At 40.9% G+C, this 20,896-nt stretch overlaps 7 protein-coding genes across 10 annotated transcripts; 3 read left to right on the plus strand and 4 right to left on the minus strand.

Moving 5' to 3' along the window:
* The first annotated feature begins 740 nt into the window (after positions 1 to 740).
* On the plus strand, positions 741 to 4,726 carry LOC124343436 (proton channel OtopLc-like). Of its 2 annotated transcripts, none has more exons than XM_046796742.1 (14): positions 741 to 916; positions 995 to 1,057; positions 1,127 to 1,545; positions 1,619 to 1,711; positions 1,797 to 1,809; positions 1,887 to 1,988; positions 2,105 to 2,204; positions 2,576 to 2,716; positions 2,789 to 2,949; positions 3,013 to 3,675; positions 3,737 to 3,782; positions 3,840 to 3,979; positions 4,047 to 4,151; positions 4,232 to 4,726. In XM_046796742.1, the coding sequence occupies exons 1-14, from the start codon at positions 899 to 901 to the stop codon at positions 4,439 to 4,441; spliced, it is 2,274 nt and encodes a 757-aa protein (XP_046652698.1). In that variant the 5' UTR covers positions 741 to 898; the 3' UTR covers positions 4,442 to 4,726. The 2 variants fall into 2 exon arrangements, with proteins under 2 accessions (XP_046652698.1, XP_046652699.1); XM_046796743.1 differs by having other exon boundaries at positions 1,127 to 1,494.
* An 82-nt stretch (positions 4,727 to 4,808) lies between these two features.
* On the minus strand, positions 4,809 to 7,039 carry LOC124343440 (transforming growth factor-beta-induced protein ig-h3-like). The gene is made up of 6 exons (XM_046796748.1): positions 6,235 to 7,039; positions 6,046 to 6,160; positions 5,748 to 5,956; positions 5,475 to 5,676; positions 5,186 to 5,398; positions 4,809 to 5,109 (listed from the first exon to the last, which is right to left on the minus strand). Exons 1-6 carry the CDS (start codon positions 6,418 to 6,420, stop codon positions 4,988 to 4,990), a joined length of 1,047 nt encoding a protein of 348 aa, XP_046652704.1. The 5' UTR covers positions 6,421 to 7,039; the 3' UTR covers positions 4,809 to 4,987.
* A 327-nt stretch (positions 7,040 to 7,366) lies between these two features.
* Positions 7,367 to 8,792, minus strand: LOC124344057 (transforming growth factor-beta-induced protein ig-h3-like). The gene is made up of 6 exons (XM_046797453.1): positions 8,714 to 8,792; positions 8,538 to 8,643; positions 8,247 to 8,455; positions 7,969 to 8,173; positions 7,676 to 7,903; positions 7,367 to 7,601 (listed from the first exon to the last, which is right to left on the minus strand). The coding sequence occupies exons 1-6, from the start codon at positions 8,774 to 8,776 to the stop codon at positions 7,501 to 7,503; spliced, it is 912 nt and encodes a 303-aa protein (XP_046653409.1). The 5' UTR covers positions 8,777 to 8,792; the 3' UTR covers positions 7,367 to 7,500.
* A 796-nt stretch (positions 8,793 to 9,588) lies between these two features.
* On the minus strand, positions 9,589 to 10,430 carry LOC124344409 (uncharacterized protein SYNPCC7002_A0175-like). Its single transcript, XM_046797943.1, has 3 exons — positions 10,191 to 10,430; positions 9,890 to 10,099; positions 9,589 to 9,810 (listed from the first exon to the last, which is right to left on the minus strand). The coding sequence occupies exons 1-3, from the start codon at positions 10,360 to 10,362 to the stop codon at positions 9,698 to 9,700; spliced, it is 495 nt and encodes a 164-aa protein (XP_046653899.1). The 5' UTR covers positions 10,363 to 10,430; the 3' UTR covers positions 9,589 to 9,697.
* A 912-nt stretch (positions 10,431 to 11,342) lies between these two features.
* LOC124343485 (zinc finger protein 184-like) lies at positions 11,343 to 13,312 on the plus strand. The gene is made up of 4 exons (XM_046796806.1): positions 11,343 to 11,982; positions 12,105 to 12,846; positions 12,914 to 13,031; positions 13,105 to 13,312. Exons 1-4 carry the CDS (start codon positions 11,479 to 11,481, stop codon positions 13,223 to 13,225), a joined length of 1,485 nt encoding a protein of 494 aa, XP_046652762.1. The 5' UTR covers positions 11,343 to 11,478; the 3' UTR covers positions 13,226 to 13,312.
* On the minus strand, positions 13,298 to 18,007 carry LOC124343484 (phosphatidylinositol 4,5-bisphosphate 3-kinase catalytic subunit beta isoform-like). Of its 2 annotated transcripts, none has more exons than XM_046796805.1 (8): positions 17,705 to 18,007; positions 16,376 to 17,539; positions 16,064 to 16,310; positions 15,821 to 16,000; positions 15,351 to 15,745; positions 14,482 to 15,280; positions 13,981 to 14,417; positions 13,298 to 13,908 (listed from the first exon to the last, which is right to left on the minus strand). In XM_046796805.1, the coding sequence occupies exons 2-8, from the start codon at positions 17,534 to 17,536 to the stop codon at positions 13,780 to 13,782; spliced, it is 3,348 nt and encodes a 1,115-aa protein (XP_046652761.1). In that variant the 5' UTR covers positions 17,537 to 17,539; positions 17,705 to 18,007; the 3' UTR covers positions 13,298 to 13,779. The 2 variants fall into 2 exon arrangements, with proteins under 2 accessions (XP_046652761.1, XP_046652760.1); XM_046796804.1 differs by having other exon boundaries at positions 16,376 to 17,561.
* Positions 18,008 to 18,087: 80 nt separating this feature from the next.
* LOC124343486 (protein lifeguard 1-like) lies at positions 18,088 to 20,294 on the plus strand. 2 transcript variants are annotated; one of them, XM_046796807.1, is made up of 5 exons: positions 18,088 to 18,164; positions 18,596 to 18,701; positions 18,801 to 19,020; positions 19,091 to 19,352; positions 19,416 to 20,294. In XM_046796807.1, exons 2-5 carry the CDS (start codon positions 18,623 to 18,625, stop codon positions 19,782 to 19,784), a joined length of 930 nt encoding a protein of 309 aa, XP_046652763.1. In that variant the 5' UTR covers positions 18,088 to 18,164; positions 18,596 to 18,622; the 3' UTR covers positions 19,785 to 20,294. The 2 variants fall into 2 exon arrangements, with proteins under 2 accessions (XP_046652763.1, XP_046652764.1); XM_046796808.1 differs by having other exon boundaries at positions 18,147 to 18,164; positions 18,601 to 18,701.
* The last annotated feature ends 602 nt before the right edge of the window (positions 20,295 to 20,896 follow it).

The following is a 20,896-nucleotide window of genomic DNA, read 5'->3' on the forward strand; positions in this document are numbered from 1 at the left end:
AAACGATGACAACGCTCGTGGTGGGAATTTTTGGAAACTTACTTTTAATAAGGGAAAATCATAGACTAACTTTAAGTATGAAAAACTAAATAAAAAGTCCTATTAACTTCTAAATTATACAACTAAAATACCGTTCAACAGAAAACATTCATATTTGGTGATATGATGTAGCCTATCACAAGGTTTCATTTCATGATTTTTTTTTATTTTTAATATTTTAAATTCGGTACTTAATTAAAAGTTTAATGAAATTTTTAATTTAAATCCAATATTTTTAATAGTAAATATAATTATTTCTTCGGGGGGTTTTGAACAACTCTTTATTACCTTGATAGTAATAAAGCTCATTAAAAAAATCAATTCTTGCAATTTGTTCTAGGTTAAAATCTAACTTTACTCCACTAGTACTCTAAGTCTATATCCACTCACCCAGACATTTCTGACAGTGAAATTGGCATCACATCATAGATTCCACGAACACGAACCTGACAATGAAGCGCCCTCTATTCTGCTATCCACCAATGTATAAATAATGATTAAAATTTTCGAATTAACAGTAGGCAGACGATGCAGTCTGGTTATAAATTGAAGACTGTTAATTATCCATTTACAGTCACCTCAGGGTTTTAAAAAAAACGTCGACAAACGTTATGGACGCCTGAAACTATAGATGGGAGAGTATCATAGACCCAAAATATAATGTACAACTTCGTAACCCAGCATGCATCACAAGTCTTCAGTGGCCAGTGCTGCGGGAAGCTTCGTGATCCTATTCACTCTGCTCGTGAACCGACCGAGGGGCGCTAGAATTTTTCTGGAACAGCAAAAGCTCTAATAAATTTAGCTATCAATTTAGAAGGCAGTCACTTTTAATACGGCTGAATACGAAGACGTTTGGATGTTTGCCTTAATTTGGGTACTTATTATTCACACTTCCCATGTCTCTTCGTTGGATCGTCCTGTTATGTAAGCTGTTTTACACGTGAGTTTACAGATAAGTAAAGTGGCCTTTTTCCGTTCACAAGAAAATTCACCCGACGAAACTCAAGGCGATGAGGTAAGAAAACATTAGAAAATTACATTTCAATGTTGAATATTGCGAATAGAGGATGTGAACCTGATTCAGGAAATGACAGCCATCGAGTACGCGCCAATCGTTCAAGAATATAAAGAGCCCAAAATTGACTCCGAATTGATCGTGGCAGAGACCGTAGAGATTGACAAGGACGAAAACGAAGCGATTTTGTCGGAAAATTTGGCCTACTGCGTCGGCCGTGTTGATTCTGTTATTATCTGCAGTGGTCAAACAGCCGAGACTGCCGAGTCTTTGGTCACGCTTTCTATGAATTATCGTGATTGCTGCGACGGCGGAATTCCACCCATCCAACAAAAAGAAAAAGCCCGTCGCCGTTCGTCATCCAACATCAAGACCCAACAGTCCGACGATTGCGAGGAGTTTAAGCAGCAGATCAGCGAAAAATCCAAAACACATTGGTCAGTTAGATGCAAAATTAACGACCATAATCGCCATTACCCATCTTCCTCGTAAATAAGATTTTTTTTTCTATCGGCTCATTAATTATGTTGTGCAATTGGCTTTTTGGTATTCCTCCATAAGGCGATGCTTTTTTACTCCCATGCACAGCACCTTCAACATTTGTAGCAATGGCGTACCTACCAAACTATCCACTCGACGGAAGAAACGAGAAGAGTATGTGTCGAAACTATCATATAATAGACATTATAAATCAATTTCTAACAATTTCGTGTGTCTTTCCATCAATGGATTTGTTTAGCAACGCATTGCTGGTTAGTATTTTAATTCATTAAAATTCAATAGGGCTAAGCAGTTAATAATCATTCTTTACATGTCCCTTTAAAAATAGACAGTAATCAGTGCGTTATACGCCAACCTGCTCGTCGTCATGGGTTTGGCTTTCCCCATGACCGAAGTTATTTCCAATCACGTCCCGTCGTTTTCCTATTTGGTATGTAGGCCTAATACGCTAAGTGTCGATCTGCACGCGGATCCCAGTGACGTGTTTCATCGACACTTTTTCAATTATACGTTCATGTGTTCTTCATCTGCTGTTTCTCCGAACAGGGTTTTTATCTGTACTTGTACTTTGGCTCGATCGCCTACTTCTTCTTTGTCTTCTTCAATATGTTGAAAAATAGAGCGGCCAAGGGTAATCGTTACTTCGGTGAGCTACATTTGATATTTGAATTCTTTATTGCGTATCACAGGCTTTTAGACTTGTCTGTTGTGACAGTGTTTTCAAAACAATGTGCGTATCACGGTGGCGTATCACGGTGGCGATTGTTATGCACGCCGCTCACACCACGACTGATATATTCTATTAGCCAGAGCGCACCGCCCCGTTCCGCTTTATAACGTGTAGAAATGTAGAGACGTGATTGCTGTATCTTAGTAAAAATGCGAGTCGCACTTTCTTTCTGATTGACACATTTGATATCCGTGATTTCGTTGTAATAGTAGCTAAGTTAGATTAAATGATTGATGAAATCAAAACTACGTATATAATTTCAATAAAACTATTGTGGCTGTTCACAGGATGCGGAAGTATGAGACCGTCCAAAATATTAGAGCTCAAGGTGATGACCGATGACTATTCAGAGGATTCTCCACCACGTATCATTGAAAATGTGGGAACCCAACACTACGGAAGTTTCTACCTGCGCATCGGCGCTGTCGGTTTGTTAATATTAATAACGCAGCGACAAATATGTTATTCAAGTTTAAATATTTTTTTTACATCACTCAAAGCTTTTGGTGTGGGCTCGATGATATATTCCGGTTTGGAGTTTGCACAGTACTTTGAAACGGACCCGACCAGTGAATGCCACAACATTTTAATGGCCGCCACTCCAGCCGTCCGAATGGCTTTTACTTTCATCCAGATGTATTTCATTTTTCTCAACGCCAAGGTTACATTTTCTTGGACCATTTATTTTACTAAACTGAACGAACTCACCTGATTGTTCATACAGATGTCGGTTTATTGTAAACCGAGAGCCATTGCTTATTTTGGCTTGATGCATATTGTGGCGACTAATCTCTGCGTTTGGCTTAACGTTATCATTGAAGAGACCAAACATGAAATCATTCATCACTTTTCTCATCAAGGGACAGACGATCATCACGGCAATCAAAATCCATCATCAACAACGATTCCAAATTCGGTTGTCGTCCCGGAACACGGAAGCGTTGTTGTTGAATCGAATGCGCTTCTTAGCTCGCTGGTAGACGAGTGCAAGAGATCGGAGATGATGGGCAACGTCGTGCAAGATGCCAGCCAGTTCCTCTTCCCTTGCGCCATCGAATATTCGCTGATCTGTGCTGCTATTCTTTACGTCATGTGGAAGAACGTCTCGATGAGCGAAGATGATGGCGGAATTTACAGCCGGAGCAACTCTGCCGGATCGGCCACCGGACGCCGATCAAGACACCAGTATTCGGTAGACTGCGCCAAAGCCAATAAAGGTCTCTTCGCTGGCATCTTCGTCCTGGTTGGGATCATAATCAGCCTCATCCTCTTCTACGCTTTGATTAACAATCACACTTTCAGAGCGCTGGCCATTATGGAAGTTGCCGTGTCTCGGTTGTTGCTTTTCTGTGCCGCATTTATCTCTACAATGGTCGGCATCTATCAGGTATTATGCAAATAAGAGTTTAGGGTTCTCATTTCTAAAAAAATTTTGATTCCCTCGGCAGATTCGCGAACTCAAATTTGATTCTTCGCGCCACTTTGGATTGGATGGTAATATGTAAATCGTTGATTCAATTATTATAAAACTATAATTATTAATATTTTTAGCCGTCCTCTTGGTGGTGGCTCAAATTGGGGTCATGACGTACAAGTTGTTCACGGTGATCGCTTGTTGTTACTCGGTCAAGACCGAAGGAGAAGACAACTCGACCCTGGTTTTGCTAAGCGCTCTTGCCGCCATGTTTCAGGTATACAATCACTTTCAAATTTTTCATTCAGTATTTTATTTGAATTGCATTTTTTTTTATTGAATAGGCAGTGGCTCAAACATTGTTCATTTTGGACGCATCGAGACGACACACTTACACCGTCGACCAGCAATCTCGCAAGCCAGGACGTGAAGTCGTTACTTTCCTCTTGGTATGCCTATTGCCTATCAACTCGTAAACAATCTGGACGTGGGTTGAATTGAATCTACTTTCAATATTTTCCCCTTAAAGGTATGCAATATCGCAATGTGGGCGGTCAATACACTGGATAAGTCTAGAGCTGACTTCAATCCGCTGCAACTCGAGTTTTTTGGTCTTTGGCCATGGATTATCATCATGAACGTCAGCATGCCATTGACTATCTTCTATCGCTTCCACTCGACAGTTGTCCTCTGCGAAATCTGGAAGCGATGCTACAAAGTAAAACCTGATTTGATGTAGCATTGACATACCAAACCACGGTAATATTGTCTTATGCACTGTCGTTTCATTTTCTGATCCAGCGTACATCTTTCATTAAATTTGTCTTTATTTGATTCGCAATTCAGCAGTAATCAGTGTGATGCTCCAAAATATTCCAGATTTAGTTGCAGTCTTGAATACTTCCAAGAATTTTCATTTGGCTATTTCTTACAAAATTGCATTACTATTAATCGCCTCTTTAATTATTCCAAAATCTTATTGCAATTTTCAAACGGATCACTGGCTTCCCCGTTTACGGCTGAGTTTTTTCCAGTTTGTATTACAATGATTAAAAAACCCAAGAAAAAACCAATTTCGTTAATTAAAAAAATTGTATAACCGTATTATAGGTAGCATAATTTGTATTTGGTAAAGAAAAGAGGATTCTCTTTTACACGTATTCTGTGTCCATGAAAATCCCCGAAATCGCAGTCACATTAGACAAATCGTGGAAATATTTTGGTTTTTTAAAGAACCAGTCATGTGATATCCATATCTTGGTAAGTCGAGTAAAAAAATAACGAACTAAACGGTTGTGGTGGTGTTTGAATTTGTGGGCAACAGAACATGGTCGATGGAGTGAATGGCGCCGTTCTCAGCTATCATACCCTCTCGAATGTGGATCCGAGTTCCATTAACTTTGATGCCTGTAATTTTGTGTTTGCAAATGCTTCATTGGATCGCACTGGAAACTCTTGTCATTCAAGAAAAAAAAATACTTACTGGTTCCATTAGCGAGGATTTGGTTGAAGCCACCCATGAGATTGCGCAAATCCGGCGAAGTCATGAACCCACCAAGAAAGTAGGTTCCGTTGACAATGTGGCCCAGCAAGATGGACTTGAGCTCGGCCGGTGATTCCATCAGTTTAGCCAATTTGGCTTCAGGCAGGGCTTTAAAGGCGTCGTTAGTCGGAGCGAATAAAGTGTACGGCCCACCTTGAAATTCAAATGTTTTAAAAAAATAATTGACGATCAAGATCTGATAACTATTAAAACATGTTTATAGTCACACCTGTCTTCAAAGTGTCTTTCAAACTGGCGACCTCTATGGCGCGTGAAAGAGTGGAGAAGCGATCCTTGCGTCTATTCAACATCTCGAACAGATCCCGTCCCGGAGCGGGCGACGTTGGGAAGCGATTCACTTTGTAGATGATGACTTTTTCAGATTGAACATTGGGTTCCATCACGACTATAATGCCGTTGACCGTTCTCACCTTCTCGATAATAATCACATTGATTAAAAAAATAAAAAAAATTTATTACCGCAAAATTTAAACAATTTTACCTTCGGGTAAATATTCAAACGAAGTTTCTCGTTCGATGCGGTCTCGACCATCATTTCGTTGCGGACTTCGGTCGGCAGCAGTTTGCGATGCGGCACAACCAGACGACCCAGTACCTTGACCATCATGTCGTGGGTCATGTTCTTGGTCCAGCGGTTCTCTCTGAGGAGACGGAATGCCTCATTGGATGGAGCGAAAATGGTCATCGGATCTAAAATAATATTCCAAAAATAACATGGTTAATTCACAAACATCCGCTAACAGCAAGCATTGCTTAAATGATTTTTGAAGTCAACTAACGAGAAGCATTGATGATGTTGGCCATATTGTGATGGATAAGGGACTCGGCTAACTCGGTGAATCCGGAGTTTGTCAGTAGCTCCAGCAGTGATGACGTCGTTGTCGTTGTATTAATCTATTTAACAACATTGATAAAATAATTTTGTTTGAAACGTCAATAATAAATTGTGAGAAAGTGGCTGGACTTACAGTTGTTGGCATGGCCATGCTAAAAGCAACCAAAGCGAAGGAAATGATGAGCAACTTCATGTTGTCGGTTATTCTCAATCTGCGGCGGTGAATGTGAATGATACAGTTCTTAGCCTGATGGATGTATATATACGAGTTGCTGACGTCACCTTGAAACTGGCCGGAGTTTTCGATTAGTTTATTCATTTCCGGCGCCCTTGAGCTCTTCGGACGTTTTAAGCTGCACGCTTTACATTATTATGAATATGTCTATACAGCGGATAAATGCTCAATACTCAATACTGTTATTGTGTTCACTTGGGCTAGTTACACAGTAGACCAGAAAGTGGAGACGCTTCCTCTGATTCCGGCATTATTGTTACCTATTATGCTGATTACATCACTTTGCATATTGGCTTTGGGAAATACCAGATTTCAAAACTTATTCAATAGGCAGAGAAATGGGTCACGCAACCGTCAAATCCAAATTCTATGGAGCCGCATGATAGGTGGAGGAAGTTGATTTTCGATTTCACGTTCGGTCGCTCGTGAAATCCACGTTCAATTATTGATAAAAGGCATCACATAAATCAGCTTAATAAAATTCACTGTTTAGTTTCGGTCCGTCTAGTTCCATTTTCACTTTGTATGGCTAATTGACCTGATTGATTTGCAAGTTGTGACCTAACAAAAATGGAATGAACGATATAGCGAATAACTTTTGCCCGATTTAATCAAAGAAAATGTTATCAAACACTACGATGATGAAAGCACGAAAAGGTTCTAAATTAACAGAAAATAGGGGGGCGTCAACGATCCTTTCGTTTGGGGAATGAGAGCACAACTAACAAAAACAAAAATCAAAAAGGTATTTTGACACCGTCGTTAGGCTACTGCTAGCAACATATTGCCAAGTATTTAATTTGTTTTTTAAAGCGCTTTTAAGTTCTGTTGCAAAGTACCGGTAAGTCGGTAACCGCTTTCACCAAGGGGCACTCAAGAATAATTTCACTGATTTTATCGACATTTTCGTTTATTTTATGAACATAGCAAATAAGCCGTATGTTAACTATTAAGGCATGATGAGACACCATATTGCGTTACGGTAGAGATAACAGAAGATTAATAGACAATTGAAAGAGTGATTTTGCGATGCGAGAGTAAATGTAGTTTATTGCAATGCCAAGGTGGATTTCAAAACAGAAATTAGAAAAACAAAATATCTAAGCAGTTAAATGGTCATACGGAATGAGAAAATGTCATAACAATCATTTGCTGGTTGTAGTCTTAGTTAGGCATCAAAACACGTGAAATGGCGTGAATGACGCCGTTCTCGGCCATGATGTTGTCGGCGCTGGTAACAACTGGTGTCCCATCCACTTTGATGCCTGAAAAATCAAATCAATTCACCGAATTAAAATGTTATTCAAATATTTCAGGATGGAAAAACGTCATTTCATACTCCGCCCGTTGATCATAATCTTGTTGGATCCGCCGTCCAGAGTGGGCAGCACCATATCAGTTCCACTGTCTTTGGAGTCCAGAGCGCCCAGGAAATAAGTGCCCTTGGTCACGTGACCTGACAAAACGCGTTTCAACTCTGCGGGAGCGGCCATCAATCTGGCCAAGGCTTCCGACGGCAATGAGCGGAACGCCTCATTGGTCGGCGCAAACAGCGTGAACGGACCATCTGCTCATTTAAGTTTCCTGTACGGTTAAACTGTGTGCCAATTAAATGCCGCTTGAATTGTGCACCTTTCGTTAGAGTGTCAGTCAGACCCGTATCTTGAATGCATCGAATCAGAGTGGAGAAGCGATCCTTGTTCATTTCCAAAACGGCCATCATGTTTTGGCCGCTAGTGAATGAGGAGAGAATGACGCTATTGAGGCGGTAGACGATGACGTCGTCTTTGACCACGATAGGATCTTTCATCATGATGGCACCGTTAACTGTCATCACCTGGATCGACCCAAATTAATGTTAAAAATATTGTTGAAGCACTGCTTTTCAATATGAAAAATGAATAAGAGACCATATTGTAGATGTTGAATCGCAGCTTCTCGCCCGAAATGGTGTCAACGACCATCTCGTTGGTGATGTCGGACGGCATAATTCTGCGACTGACGACGAAGCTTCGTCTCAGCAACTTCATCATTGCCTCGGTACTGTTGGTCATAGGACGGTTTGCCATCATCATTTCACGGAAAGCCTGATTGCTCGGAGCGAAGATCGTTTTGGGTCCTGTTTGAACACATTTCCTCGTTATTGCACATCAGGATCAAATGAAAATGATGGCAAATTAATTTTTTGAATAACGACTCACCAGCCTTGCTGACACTGTCGGCCAAATCGAACTTGACCATTTCCTCAACGAGCCTCGTAAAATTGGCTGACATCAAAGTATTTCTCAGATTTGTGCTGGCATCTTGCTGCATAGTTAGGCACGAAAATAAATTAATGGACAGAATTTGGTACAGATTGTGGAATTGTTTTACATACCGGCTTAGCTGAAACAGCCAGCACCAACAGCAGCAAACCGGCTAACGCTAGAGACGAATTCATTTTTGCAACTGACTTGCTTGCTGCACAATCTCACCTCCCTTTTATACTTGGACGCGCTTGTACGAGCCTGCGGCAATGAAAGCGCATCTGCGATTGAAAAACACGCTACATCCAATTTCAATTCAATTTTTCAATAGATTGTCATATGGAAGCACATGATGATGATGTCGGTCTATTCCGTTTGTATGCGCAGTTGTTTGGTCCTACACATCGATTCAGGGCTCAAAATTTGAATCAACATTTTGATTTCAAATAATAATGTCATTATTTATTTGTCATAAGAAGACCTTCCGGTGCGGCTCTTTTCAAACGAGGAACTGCAACGCAACTCCGCATTGTCTGCTCATTTATACAAAAGACGGAATTTATCCATCCGGAATGACGTATAAAACGCCAGTATTATTTTGATTACCGGTAACAAATCTGCGCACAGTATCTTATGAGAATGCGCTTAATCCAATGGGAAGCTCGCCACATATTTTAACTCTTGCTAAACATCCAATAATACTTTACATGCATATTATAACTAAAACCAACTAGCAGGAGTCCTTGCAGGTGCCGGTGCCTATGCAAACATTGAAACCAATATCTTTGCGAATGAGATTGAATATAAATAAAGAAGAATTGGAACAAGATTTTTCTTTTATATTTGTTTGCAGCTATCTTGTTGGTCATCGATCGTCATTCGTATAGCTTGGCTTCACCTTTGCTAAATACGGTTCAATTTACTTCTACTAAATTAAGTCAACCTTTTAATGAATTGAATTTGCTGCGTTATTTCGTGGATTGCAATTGCTATTGTATTATTTTTATTGTTTTACAGAGTCTACATTCAAAGTTGCACCCATCAGAGTAATTTTGAAATAATAATTTTTCGGTTCGATTGTGGGAATAACACATATTTCAGGCGAGATTCATTTTTCAAGCGGAAGGTAGTAAGACCTTGTCGATAAAGTGGATGACACCGTTTGTAGCCATAGTTGAGGTCGTATTCATCGGAAGGTAAATTTTGGCTCCGTCGATAGTAATATTATCTGTAAATGCACGAAAAACCACAAAAAACGATATCCATTAGTAGGAAAAACAACTACACGTATGCAAGGAAAGGGTTACCTGGACCCGACACCACAACTTTGCAGACTCCTCCGTCGATATTGGTCAAGTCGCCAGTTTTTAGATCACTGGCAGTAAAGTTGCCCTTGAAAACGTGACGCAATAGCAATTTCTTCAGGTCGGCAGGGTTAGCGGAGATTTTTGCAACGGCCCCTTCCGGCAGGGATTTGAAGGCGTCGTTTACTGGAGCGAACAGCGTAAAAGGACCATCTGTAAATATAAGTATAATATATTTAACAAAATAAATGGCTACTGCAACAAAAACAAAATATGAAGGTTATTAAAAATTAAAACGTGTTACCCTTTTGCAGGGTGTCGGCCAAACCGGAAGCTTGAATCGCTTGCACCAGAGTAGATAAGCGATCCTGACGGGCTCGGAGCAACAGGTCCATAACGCTGGTTCCGTTTGGAGCTGGATTGCCCAAACAAGTAGTTGCCAAAAGGAGACTTAGAAAAGCGACAGGCGAATACATTTTTTTCAAAAATTAATTCGTTTTTTAGATGAACTCTTAAGGTTTCTTCTTGCGACTGAACGAATCGAATCGACTGCTATTCTCAAATTTTTTATGCGCTTTATATATGGGCACGTCAAGGATAGATACATACACCGACTTGGGTAGTAACAGCTCTCAAGTTGTACCAGTTTCCATTCAAATAAAAAAGTGAATGGTGTGTACTGAATTTAGCTTTTCCGCCCATTTTAGATTCATTCAGCATTCGACTGAACACAATGCATGGTATGTATGCAGACATTCCTTATCGTAAAAAAAATTATTTGTCTTCGTAAAGAAAGCAGTATTGAAATAAGGATGGGCCATCCTGATTTCATTTTTTTAAGAGATAAGAGTGAGAGTCCTTGAGAGTAGATGTATATGTACACCAATTGTTCACATAGCAGTAGATGCCACAGGAAAAAAAATATGATATCCTGTTTTGTTGCTTTTTGTTTAGGATAGAAACGAATTCCAGCGAAAAGAAATTTTGTTGTTAACAATTTGCCACCGAAAATACACCATGTTACGATATTGTTCATGAAATAAATAATATGAGATAAGCAGTTCATTCAAAAAATACTTCCTCTTGCCTCGTATGTTATTACTAAACTGCACTATATCTCCACCCCATGCGCCTGTCTCCATTACGTCATTGAAAGACTAATTAAATTAGCTAGAAACGGCTAGAAATTAGCATTGTGCTCCAATAAGCGATAAGCTGTTTTTACTGTAAAAAAAATTCGATAGACAGTTTAAAAAAACAAACAGTTAGTTCGTCTTTAATATTGAAAATTAATGGTGATAAAAGGAATATCCCTTTGAAAACTTCTACTCCAATTGGAAGCTTAGATTATTATCTTAATTATTAGCAGTAAAAAAAAAACCTCAACGGATAATTTTTCAAAAAAATGTACTCGATTATTAACAACTATATCGATTTATTGCGAGTTTGCATGTATGAACTCAGTTTGGCGGCAACTCTGGAGTGGTGGTCTCTGTTAAGCCTCACCTTGTATTGTACGTCGATGTTGTAACAACTTAACTATTTTCCATTAAGTTTTGATCGTTTATAAACGGTTTGATAGAATTTAAGTCATGACTAATAAAAAGAATTTAAAAGGGACTAAAGTTAAAAATGGAGAAGAACTGAATCTCAGCAATGAATCTGAAGAACAGACCGCGAGCATCTCCCTTAAAATTGAGGACGGTGATTGTGAGAGAGTTTACATCATCATGACAGATGAGAACACTGAAGAAGTCGAACAAGTTTATCAAAGTGGAGAAGAAGAAGAAGTCCTTGTTAACAAGAGTGAGGCCAGTAATTCTGAAGAGGTAGAAAATGAACAAAATGAAGAAGAAGAGGTGAAAGATAGGCCAGTCAAACGGAGGAGAGGCCGTCCCAGGTCTACCAAGGATCCTAAAGCAAGAGAATTTTGCTGTGAGCATTGTGGCAAGACTTTCAAGCAGCTCAATGTCTTCCGTGTTCATACAAGAATTCACACAGGAGAGCGGCCCTATCAGTGTGAGCTCTGTGGCATGAGCTTTAACCAGATTGGTACTCTAAAGGATCATCAGAAGATTCACACTGGAGAAAAACCGGTAACCAATCGCTTAATTTTTCAATTCATGTTTTTTTTTAAATTCTGTAGTTGGAAAAACAAAAATGTAGAGCAAGCATGATTGGTTTTGTAATTAATCCTAAAATTTACTATCAATTTCAGCATCCCTGCCCTCACTGCCCATCAAGGTTCACCAATAAGACCAGACTGACACGTCACATCCGAACTCACACAGGAGAAAGACCCTACAAGTGTGACTTTTGTCAGATGGACTTTGCTACACAGAGTGTACTGGTCAAGCATCGTCGTGTACACACGGGAGAAAAACCATTCAGTTGTGATGAATGCGGGATGTCCTTTACACAGCGATCCACACTCGTCAATCACAAGAAGGTGCACACTGGGAAGCGAAGGCGTTATCCTCAGAGACTCCTCTACTTTCTCTGTAAGCCCTGCTCACGCTACTACCCAACAGTGGAGAAGCTGCACTCCCATGTCTGCCTTCCAACTGGGCAGACACCAGAAGGCCAACATGGATGTGATTCTTGTCCAAAGAAATTTTCTAGTTCCAAAGCTGTCAAGAAACATCAGGCTGAATCGCATGGGCCTGATGCTGACACTGAACAGGTTTGCGTAGTCTGCAAGGAAGTCTGCGCTACTCTCGACGAGTTGGTCGAACACGTTCAGACCCATGGCAAGCCGAAGGCACCTGAATCTGCCCAACAAGAACCTAATGTCGTCACCACTTTCGAGTGTTCGGATTGCGGAAAGTGCTGCAACACAAAAGCCCAGCTACTCATCCATCAACGGATTCACACTGGAGAGCGGCCGTTTATCTGCCCGCACTGCTCCAAGTCTTTCCGTTACAGACAAAATCTTAAAGAACATCTCAATAGTCATCAAGGTACAACAGACGTCTTTTGATTGTGTTAGATTCAAATTTTAACTTAATTTTAATATTTTGATTCTAGGTAGTAGACCCTACGCCTGCGATCAATGTGATAAACGTTTTGCTTTTTCGGCTAATTTGTCGACTCATAAACTGACTCATGGAGAATCCAAAGGTCGTTGCCGTTTCTGCAACAAGAGGTAATCAAATTGTGGAAGATCTTGTTTGACTCTAGTCGATTATTCGTTCAACTAAATTTGATGCATTTGCTAGTTTCCGGAGCACTGTACGCTTGCAAGCCCATGAAGCTGAACATCTTGCCGAGGCCGATGAAACTACTGCTATTCCGACTGAAGAAGTGGAAAGCTACCTGGTGATTTCTATGGAAAACTAAAGTATCTGACGCTTGAAAAATAAATGGATATACTTGTAAAAAAAAAAAAAAATCACAAAACAAACAAACAAATTGCGACAATTTAAATTTATTATTTTTTCTTTGCTCTTTCCTCCACACGAATCAACAAAACAACGCAGGGTGGCAAGTGTAAGAAAATGAGTGAATTCATTATTGCTTCAACCATTACGCAGGCATGTGTGTTTGTGTGTGTGTGTTGCAATAAGGTAGGAGTCAGCGTGGGAGATAAAAATTCATGCTTGGATGGCGGTTAATCAACATGAGGGTGTGGGGGAAGGAGAACATTATCACGTCTAGCAATTGGCAAGGGTGTCGACTACGATATTGAAAGACTCATTTAATGGGACAGTCGTTGACATATTGCACTTACATGGGCAAGGGTGATGGTCATCAGGTTTTGTTTTTGTTATCGTCCATAGTTTAGATAATAAGGCACTCAGAAGACCAGCTTGTGATTTGATGACTAAAGGAGTGATAGGCGGTTTTGTGGAATGAGATGTGGCAGTCAAAGGAACTACACGTCCACTTGGCGCTTATTGGCGATTGTCACTAGCCAAATTATGGATAGTCCAATTGATTGACGTCTTCCACGAATTCTTTTTCGCTTCTTCGAATTGTGAACGAAAATGACGCAAAGCCTCCTGCTCCGAGAGATCGAGAACCTGTCACAAAAATGTCATCAAATTCCAGTTGTTAATATTTGATTTGAAGAATTTGAAATGTAGTATATATACCATCGTTTCACGAAGATAGTTCAAATCCTTTTCGCAGCTCAGTTCCGGCAGACCGGTGGAGATCATCATGGCAAGTAAGGAGATAATAAATGAGCCGTGACGTCGAAGAACAAGGAACGCCTGCTCGCAGTTATTTTGAAAGGCTTCAAACCGGACGGGACCGTTTCCTTTTTTAGTTTGACCTTTCGTGATGACGTGCTCGAAATCGTGAGTCAACACGAACGGCACACGCTCACGCCTAATGCCGAATTTCTCTTTGAAATGCCCGAGGATGTGACCGAAATCGATATGAAACAGTTGGCCGTTTTTCTTGACCATAATGTTGTCTGAATGCCGGTCGGCTATGCCCAGCACGTAAGTGGCAACGCAATAACCTGCGCATGACAGGCTAAATTGCTCGATGGCGTTGTTCAAAGCAGTTTCAGTTGGGTTGTGATCTGTGGTAAAAGAAATAATTTTCAAGAGGCGGGACGATCAGTATTTCAAAAAAGTGAAACTTACCTTTTAACCAAGCCAGGAGGGAACCCTTTTCAAAAGTGGCCGTCACTTTGGTAACCCCCTTTTCTTTTTGAATGTTTGCTATAGTGTCGGCGTCGAGAACGACTTCAATCAATCCTACACGGTTGCCAGTGGAAATGCAGCCGTAGGGATTCATCCGCAAATCCAGGCCAGCTTGCTTCCACAATCGATCCATGATGCGAATCATTTGCAGTGTGAGCATGTCCTGGCGGAGATCATCGCCGTGCTTGAAGATGAAATAAATGTCGCTGCCGGATGGATCCTCATTCTCGAAAACGGCCCACAGAGGTCTCATCTTGCTGTCCATGGTCTTGCACTTCTCCACCCGGATGCGGCGGCAACGTAAAGCTGGGTCCAGCGGGCAAAGAAGGTCCGACAGTGCCTCGTAGAAATGGTTCTGCCTCAACGACTCCTGCACAAGCTGCTTGAGTTTGTCACGACCCTCCTTCTTCTGCCGGGCCATTTCGCTTGTTTCCTGGAGCCTGTCGAGTGCCGCTAATTGACGAGAAAAGACTTTCATGTGGTCCGGAGCACCGCGACAATAGGCCTCTAACATCAGCCCGAAACGGACAGCAACAGCCGGGACATGCATTTCGGCTCTCAAATGCCAAAAGAGGAAATGGCCAATTTTTCGGTTTCTCAAGGCACGAACGATGAGAAAGTTGACTAGATCACACTCCAGGTAGCTCTCGTGTTTGAGCGCTTGGACAAGTTGAAGCAAGTAAAGTAGCAGCTCGTCATCGCTGACTTGACGAACGCACTCAATGGCGAAACTTCTAACCTGTAATTGTTTAACAACACGTTTGAGTAAACGTCTCATTTGTTTTTGAATTTCGTGCAATTTTTCTTACCCCGGCATCGGCGTAAGCGAAATCCAACAATTCCAACGCCCTGGCCGGAGGCAGTTTGGGCCATTTGGGCAGGAGTGAGAGCATTTCTGCCGTTTCCTTGTAATCGTTCCATTCGATGCAAAGCAAGAGCTTTGGCAAGAGGTTAGGCACCTGCTGAGATATTTGATAGCGTAAAGACCACAAGAATCTCCTCTCGTCTTCGTGCATTTCGTGAAGGGGATCGCGTTCGGCCGTGTAACGCAACTGCTCCGTAATGTAAAACATGGCCGACCCGTTGCTCCGCTTCGACGACAAACTGCTCGTACTGGCCATACTATTCAAACTGTTGATACTGTTTAAACTGTTAATACTGGCGGTGCTAGCAATACTGAGGCTACTCAAGCTACTGGTATCTCCTAGAAGAAATTCGGAATTGACTATTGAATTGACTAGAAATTAAGATTAAAAGTTAATAAAAAATAAAAGTTTACCACTAAGAGAATTTAGCGACGACAAACCGCTATCGTCAGATAGTTCATCTCTAAAATTAGCGGCTGCTGCACAAATGTCCTCCATTTTGGGATAGAGAACCAATTTGCTGTCCTGACACTTGGTGAACGCCAGTGTCAGGGCTGTTGCGTGATCCACGTTTGGATTGGAGACGACCGTACCTTTAAGCAGATTTTACTTTATTTTGTAATTACCTACAACAAGAAAATGTTTCTTTAGGATACCTAATGGATTCATGATCTCTTCGTTCTGTACATCTTCGGCATAGGTCCACATGTATAAGGTAAATGATCCCGTTTTGAGAAGCCCTTCGTAATCGAAGATGGTCGTGTTGGCCCACGCCAACTGGTTAATGTACATTTCATTTTCAAGATCCTTGAACGTTCGACGAGATCCTTTGGCACCTTTGGACATTTTTGACAGACTGTAGACGACTAAGCACAATCTGGCGGCGCGGGGTAAATCTCGCACCTAACAAAATAATTCACATAATTTTAGTGATTGAATAATATCAGATTTTTTGTTTGTTATTTTACCTTTAAATCGAATGTCAGTTCTTCATTCCAAGTACACTCGCCGTTTGCGTAGCTTTTCGCTTGCGTTTTTCTTGGCTCACATAAAGAGCGACCTCCGTGGAAAATTCCAGCTTGAATTCCTACCTCCGATTCGCTTGTGTTGAGTAACGAAACGCTTTCCACTCGAAAGGAAAAATGGGAGTCAACGTTCCATGAGAGTAGCGACTGTTTCTTGCGCATTGTCGGGAAAGAGTTGCGTGAGTTTCGTTTGACAGCTTCAGCTTCTTGGGCGCTGGACAAAGCGCTGGACATGGTACTGACAGATTCCAGAATGACGCTTTGGCTGGCCACGACGACAAACGACGGATGCTCTTCTCTGGTTAACGTATTGCGAACATAGAGAAAGCGGGACAAAGGAAAGTCGCCAATCAGGTATTCTTGCCGGCCGCTGACTTTGAGGACGTGACCACAGCCAATATCTTCGTCGATGGGATACTGGCCAAGGAGATGAGCATTCCTTTGCAACGCCATTGTTGTCAGCTGGAACGGTGTGGACGTGTGGGCGATAGAGAACGAGAAGCAAGTCTCCATGTTTTCCAGTTGGATGTTCACCTGCATTACTCCATCGCGCAGTTTGGGTGCAAGATACGCCGGCAAATCATCCGATTCTGCCATGTCACACGGATATTGTTGCTTGATCCTGTCTAGTGTTGAGGTGTCTTCCCTTTCCCTGCTAATGGCCGACACCATGTCCTTCATTCTCCATCGAAATTCGTTGACTTCAAGGGACTTGAGTGAATCGAAATCGTGTAATCCTTTACCGATAAGTTGGCCGATTTTGGTGTTGAGTGTTTCTTCTGCTTTGTCACCTTCTCGCTCCACCACCTTGAGTAGGTTGTAGAAAGGTTTGACGTCGCATAGTCGTCTGCTTTCGTCGATGAGCGTTTCCCTTTCTGCCATGCAATTGACACACATAAAGTTGTAGGAGGACTGTTCCTTCAGCAGGCCTTGCAGCGGATATTTCCTTGCTTCTTCCCATAATTCTTCTTTAAGTTCTGACAGCACAGCATTAGACATGACATCTAAGGGAATAAGAATACTGTTGGGCATCAGGCAATTTATCGTGATCTTGGCGTCTTGAGATGGATTGGCCCACATGTTGAATGGGCTGGCTGGTGACATTTTCTAAAAACAATACATATAATACCTGTTGAATACAAAAGGGGTTGTTGAGATTTGAGAACTTTTCATTGTTATAGAAAATGTCTTTCAATTATGTTTTTTTTTATGAAGTAAGAAAAATCTGAATTTGACAGTACTGTCACAGAGATAAAAACAAATGAGACAAACCCTGTTGTGTATGGAGAGATCACAGCTTCAAATGATTAACGCTGCGGGAGGTCACATCAACGGATCCAAAGATGCAAACAAACTTCCCCTCTACTTCATTTTTACTTTGGAAAAACCAAGTTTTACCACTTCCACGGAATTACGACCTATAAGAAAACGGTGATAAGTGTCGTGAAGTGATAATTCAGCGACGATACGGGCGGATGTTTGTTCGCATTCCTAACAGTTGACTAACGAACCAAGATGTAGAAAAAAAATATTTAAAAAACAAACAAAAACAAGATAAACACAAGTTCCAGGAAAAAGGAAACCCCAAAGCCACCTCAAACGAAGATACCCTCCTATTGTTGTTGCTTTCGTAATTGTAATCTGGGCAACAAGAGAAGCCTTTTCTCTTGTTGTTGCCATCCATTCAAAAATTCATTCCATTCCATTTGGGTGGGATATTTTGCGATCCAAAGTAAGTTTCAAACTAACCTAAATATATTAGCTGTTCGTCTTTATTTGTTCTTGGCAAGAAATTCAATAAATCAAATAGATTTGTAGTTAATGCCTAAATAGCGGCTCTTGGCACGTTATGGTTTCTAGAAAGATCCGTAAGGATCCAAGTGTAAGCTTATTTCGGCTTATTCTCAGTAACGTTCTAACGTTAATTGTGCAACAACATGGACTCATAATTACTCAATATCTCAATATTTATTCCATTTTCGTATATCACCTTTTCCATAAAACCTATGAATAATATTTTGGAAATCACCTTTATCATTAAAATATTCGGAAGTGGTTTTGATATTGATATTGTCATTTGATGTTGATATTGTCATATTTTTCTTCAAATTTTTGCTAGCCCTTCTCTCGTTCTTGATTAATTTCATGCGTTTTGCTTCTAAGGGAAGGCTTTTCCTGTTTAAATAAAACATGGCGACTCAACCCGACCACCCAACTCATCCTTCTCAGCCTGGGCAACCAAGCTATGGCTGGGCTGTTCCGGATCAAGGTGATTAAGTCATCTTTTCAGTTTTGAATCCCAATCCTTTTTTAAGTTGGCTTTAAGCCAGATTTTGTATGTTAATTTTAATGTTGTTTATCATTCAAGAACCACCACCTCCATATAATCCAAATCCACCGCCTTATGAACTACCATCCGCAGCCCCAGAACAACCCCAGAACAACCCCCAATCCCCCAGAACAACCCCAGAGCAACCATCCGCAGCCAACAACATGTACGCAGGTGGCGCAGATTACGAATCCGGAGGGCTCATCGAAGAAGACGCGTTTTCCTTCTCTGAAAAATCTATCCGTATGGCTTTCGTTAGGTATGAATTCAAAACTTGACATTGTTATTACACACGATCCATCATAAAATAATAACCAATGTCATTGCAGGAAGGTGTACGCGATTTTAATGGTGCAACTTGCCATCACAGTGGGATTCATATCTCTCTTTGTCTACGAACCGAACGTCAAGATGTACTCCCGTAAACATCCAGAAATGTGGTGGATCGCGTTAGCCATGACCATCGTCCTTTTAATCGTTCTGGCGTGTTGCAGCGATTTCCGACGACGCTGGCCTTTGAATATTATTTTACTGGGACTTTTCACTCTATGCAAAGGCTTTATGCTTGGCGCTGTCTCGTCTCTCTACAGAGTACGTTCAAGTATTATTTTTTGTTATAATGGCATCCACTAATCCAATTATACTTATTTACAGTCGGATGATGTGCTAATCGCCGCTGGTATCTGCACGGGGGTTTGTCTTGCGCTCACCATTTTTGCTATGCAGACTAAATGGGACTTCACGGCTTGTGGAGGAATCCTCTTTGTCTGCCTCATTGTTTTATTCATTTTCGGAATCGTCGCCATCTGCATTCCCGGAAAGGTTATTCGTCTCGTGTATGCCTCACTGGGCGCGTTACTTTTCAGCATTTACCTAGTCTACGACACCCAATTGATGCTTGGTGGTAATCACAAGTACTCAATCTCCCCCGAAGAGTACATCTTCGCAGCTCTTAATCTCTACTTGGACATTATCAACATCTTCTTGTACATCCTGGCTTTAGTTGGCGGCTCACGTAACTAAAGGATGTCTAGGATGCTGGTTTTCTTCACAATTATTCAGAAATCTCCACAGAGTTAATTTCCTATTAATCTAGTTTCTAGTTTTAGTCATAGTTTTTTGTTTGTCCATAATTTTTTTTTTAAACATTAAACTTATTTTGTTGAGACCGTAATCTCCTCGAAATTGCTGTTATACTTCTTTATTTTACATTTAAATTGATGTAACCATTATCCACGTCCATTGCTATATTATCTATTACTATAATTTATTAAGTTATCGGACATACCAATGGAAATATCAACTCTTTAGAAATACTGAGATACGGTTGTGTTTCTCCCGCCCCTTTTTTTAAGTTGGAATTTGGAAATACAGCCAACTTGCCGTTGACGTTATTTAATTTGAATTCGTTTGGTACGGCCATTTAATGTCAATTAATGTTCAAGCTTTCAAACATACGCTTTTAGTTGTGGCTAAAACATTCATTCAGTTGTGACCTAACAAAGTGTATTGAAATAAACCAAGTTAAATAATTTCAAATGGATTTATTTCTGATGCGAGGAAATAGGATTCAAGAGGAACACGAAAGTTGGGAGAGATCGTTGAAAATATTCGTTAGTAAAAATTGAAATTGTCGTTATTACATACTTTGATTTAAAATAGTCCCGACAGAAACACTTGATCCACAGTCGGGCCAACCTCAGTCCCTTGATGATAGGTTGATGTGCCGCCTGGAACTTGAGAGTACTTGATCGACCGGCGTCGCACTCCTCATCGACGATTTCTGCCGGGCATTGATGACACTCGCAGATGGGAAACTAAACTACCCTCCCAAAATCTACCCTGGCGGCAAATTCCACATTAAAAAAAAAATCAAATCATGACGTAAATCAAATCGTCAATGCATTTCTGTGTGCTTTTCTCAAACACACTTGTCAACCTCACCTCGCAGAGTCTGCCAGTTATTACATGCTAATACGGAAAACCTAGATTTGTATAAATGTGCAGGCTGGGCGGGAGGGCGGAAACATCCCAAATCAAAAATGATCTTAATGTAATACACAGGATTACAGGTACAATGAGACGTTGTATTCTGGTCAAGGAGTATACAGCGAGAGAGAGAGAGGGACATGAAT

This window comes from Daphnia pulicaria, chromosome 6, assembly GCF_021234035.1.
Source record: "Daphnia pulicaria isolate SC F1-1A chromosome 6, SC_F0-13Bv2, whole genome shotgun sequence".
Classification (NCBI taxonomy): domain Eukaryota; kingdom Metazoa; phylum Arthropoda; class Branchiopoda; order Diplostraca; family Daphniidae; genus Daphnia; species Daphnia pulicaria.

Coding starts and splice junctions, on each gene's coding strand:
- LOC124343436 (XM_046796742.1), top strand. Junction 1,546..1,618: donor CGCCATTACCCATCTTCCTC/GTAAATAAGATT, acceptor TTCCTCCATAAG/GCGATGCTTTTTTACTCCCA. Junction 2,950..3,012: donor TCATTTTTCTCAACGCCAAG/GTTACATTTTCT, acceptor TTGTTCATACAG/ATGTCGGTTTATTGTAAACC.
- LOC124343440 (XM_046796748.1), bottom strand. CDS start 6,420: ATGAATAAACTAATCGAAAACTCCGGCCAGTTTCAAGGTGACGTCAGC. Junction 5,399..5,474: donor GAAAGACACTTTGAAGACAG/GTGTGACTATAA, acceptor TTGAATTTCAAG/GTGGGCCGTACACTTTATTC. Junction 5,110..5,185: donor AATCCTCGCTAATGGAACCA/GTAAGTATTTTT, acceptor ACAAAATTACAG/GCATCAAAGTTAATGGAACT.
- LOC124344057 (XM_046797453.1), bottom strand. CDS start 8,776: ATGAATTCGTCTCTAGCGTTAGCCGGTTTGCTGCTGTTGGTGCTGGCT. Junction 8,644..8,713: donor TGGCTGTTTCAGCTAAGCCG/GTATGTAAAACA, acceptor CTAACTATGCAG/CAAGATGCCAGCACAAATCT. Junction 7,904..7,968: donor GACTGACACTCTAACGAAAG/GTGCACAATTCA, acceptor TTAAATGAGCAG/ATGGTCCGTTCACGCTGTTT.
- LOC124344409 (XM_046797943.1), bottom strand. CDS start 10,362: ATGTATTCGCCTGTCGCTTTTCTAAGTCTCCTTTTGGCAACTACTTGT. Junction 10,100..10,190: donor GGCCGACACCCTGCAAAAGG/GTAACACGTTTT, acceptor TTATATTTACAG/ATGGTCCTTTTACGCTGTTC. Junction 9,811..9,889: donor AGTTGTGGTGTCGGGTCCAG/GTAACCCTTTCC, acceptor GTGCATTTACAG/ATAATATTACTATCGACGGA.
- LOC124343485 (XM_046796806.1), top strand. CDS start 11,479: ATGACTAATAAAAAGAATTTAAAAGGGACTAAAGTTAAAAATGGAGAA. Junction 11,983..12,104: donor TTCACACTGGAGAAAAACCG/GTAACCAATCGC, acceptor TATCAATTTCAG/CATCCCTGCCCTCACTGCCC. Junction 12,847..12,913: donor ACATCTCAATAGTCATCAAG/GTACAACAGACG, acceptor TTTTGATTCTAG/GTAGTAGACCCTACGCCTGC.
- LOC124343484 (XM_046796805.1), bottom strand. CDS start 17,536: ATGTCACCAGCCAGCCCATTCAACATGTGGGCCAATCCATCTCAAGAC. Junction 15,746..15,820: donor GTCGCTAAATTCTCTTAGTG/GTAAACTTTTAT, acceptor AATTTCTTCTAG/GAGATACCAGTAGCTTGAGT. Junction 15,281..15,350: donor TCGCTTACGCCGATGCCGGG/GTAAGAAAAATT, acceptor AAACAATTACAG/GTTAGAAGTTTCGCCATTGA.
- LOC124343486 (XM_046796807.1), top strand. CDS start 18,623: ATGGCGACTCAACCCGACCACCCAACTCATCCTTCTCAGCCTGGGCAA. Junction 19,021..19,090: donor ATCCGTATGGCTTTCGTTAG/GTATGAATTCAA, acceptor ATGTCATTGCAG/GAAGGTGTACGCGATTTTAA. Junction 19,353..19,415: donor CTGTCTCGTCTCTCTACAGA/GTACGTTCAAGT, acceptor ACTTATTTACAG/TCGGATGATGTGCTAATCGC.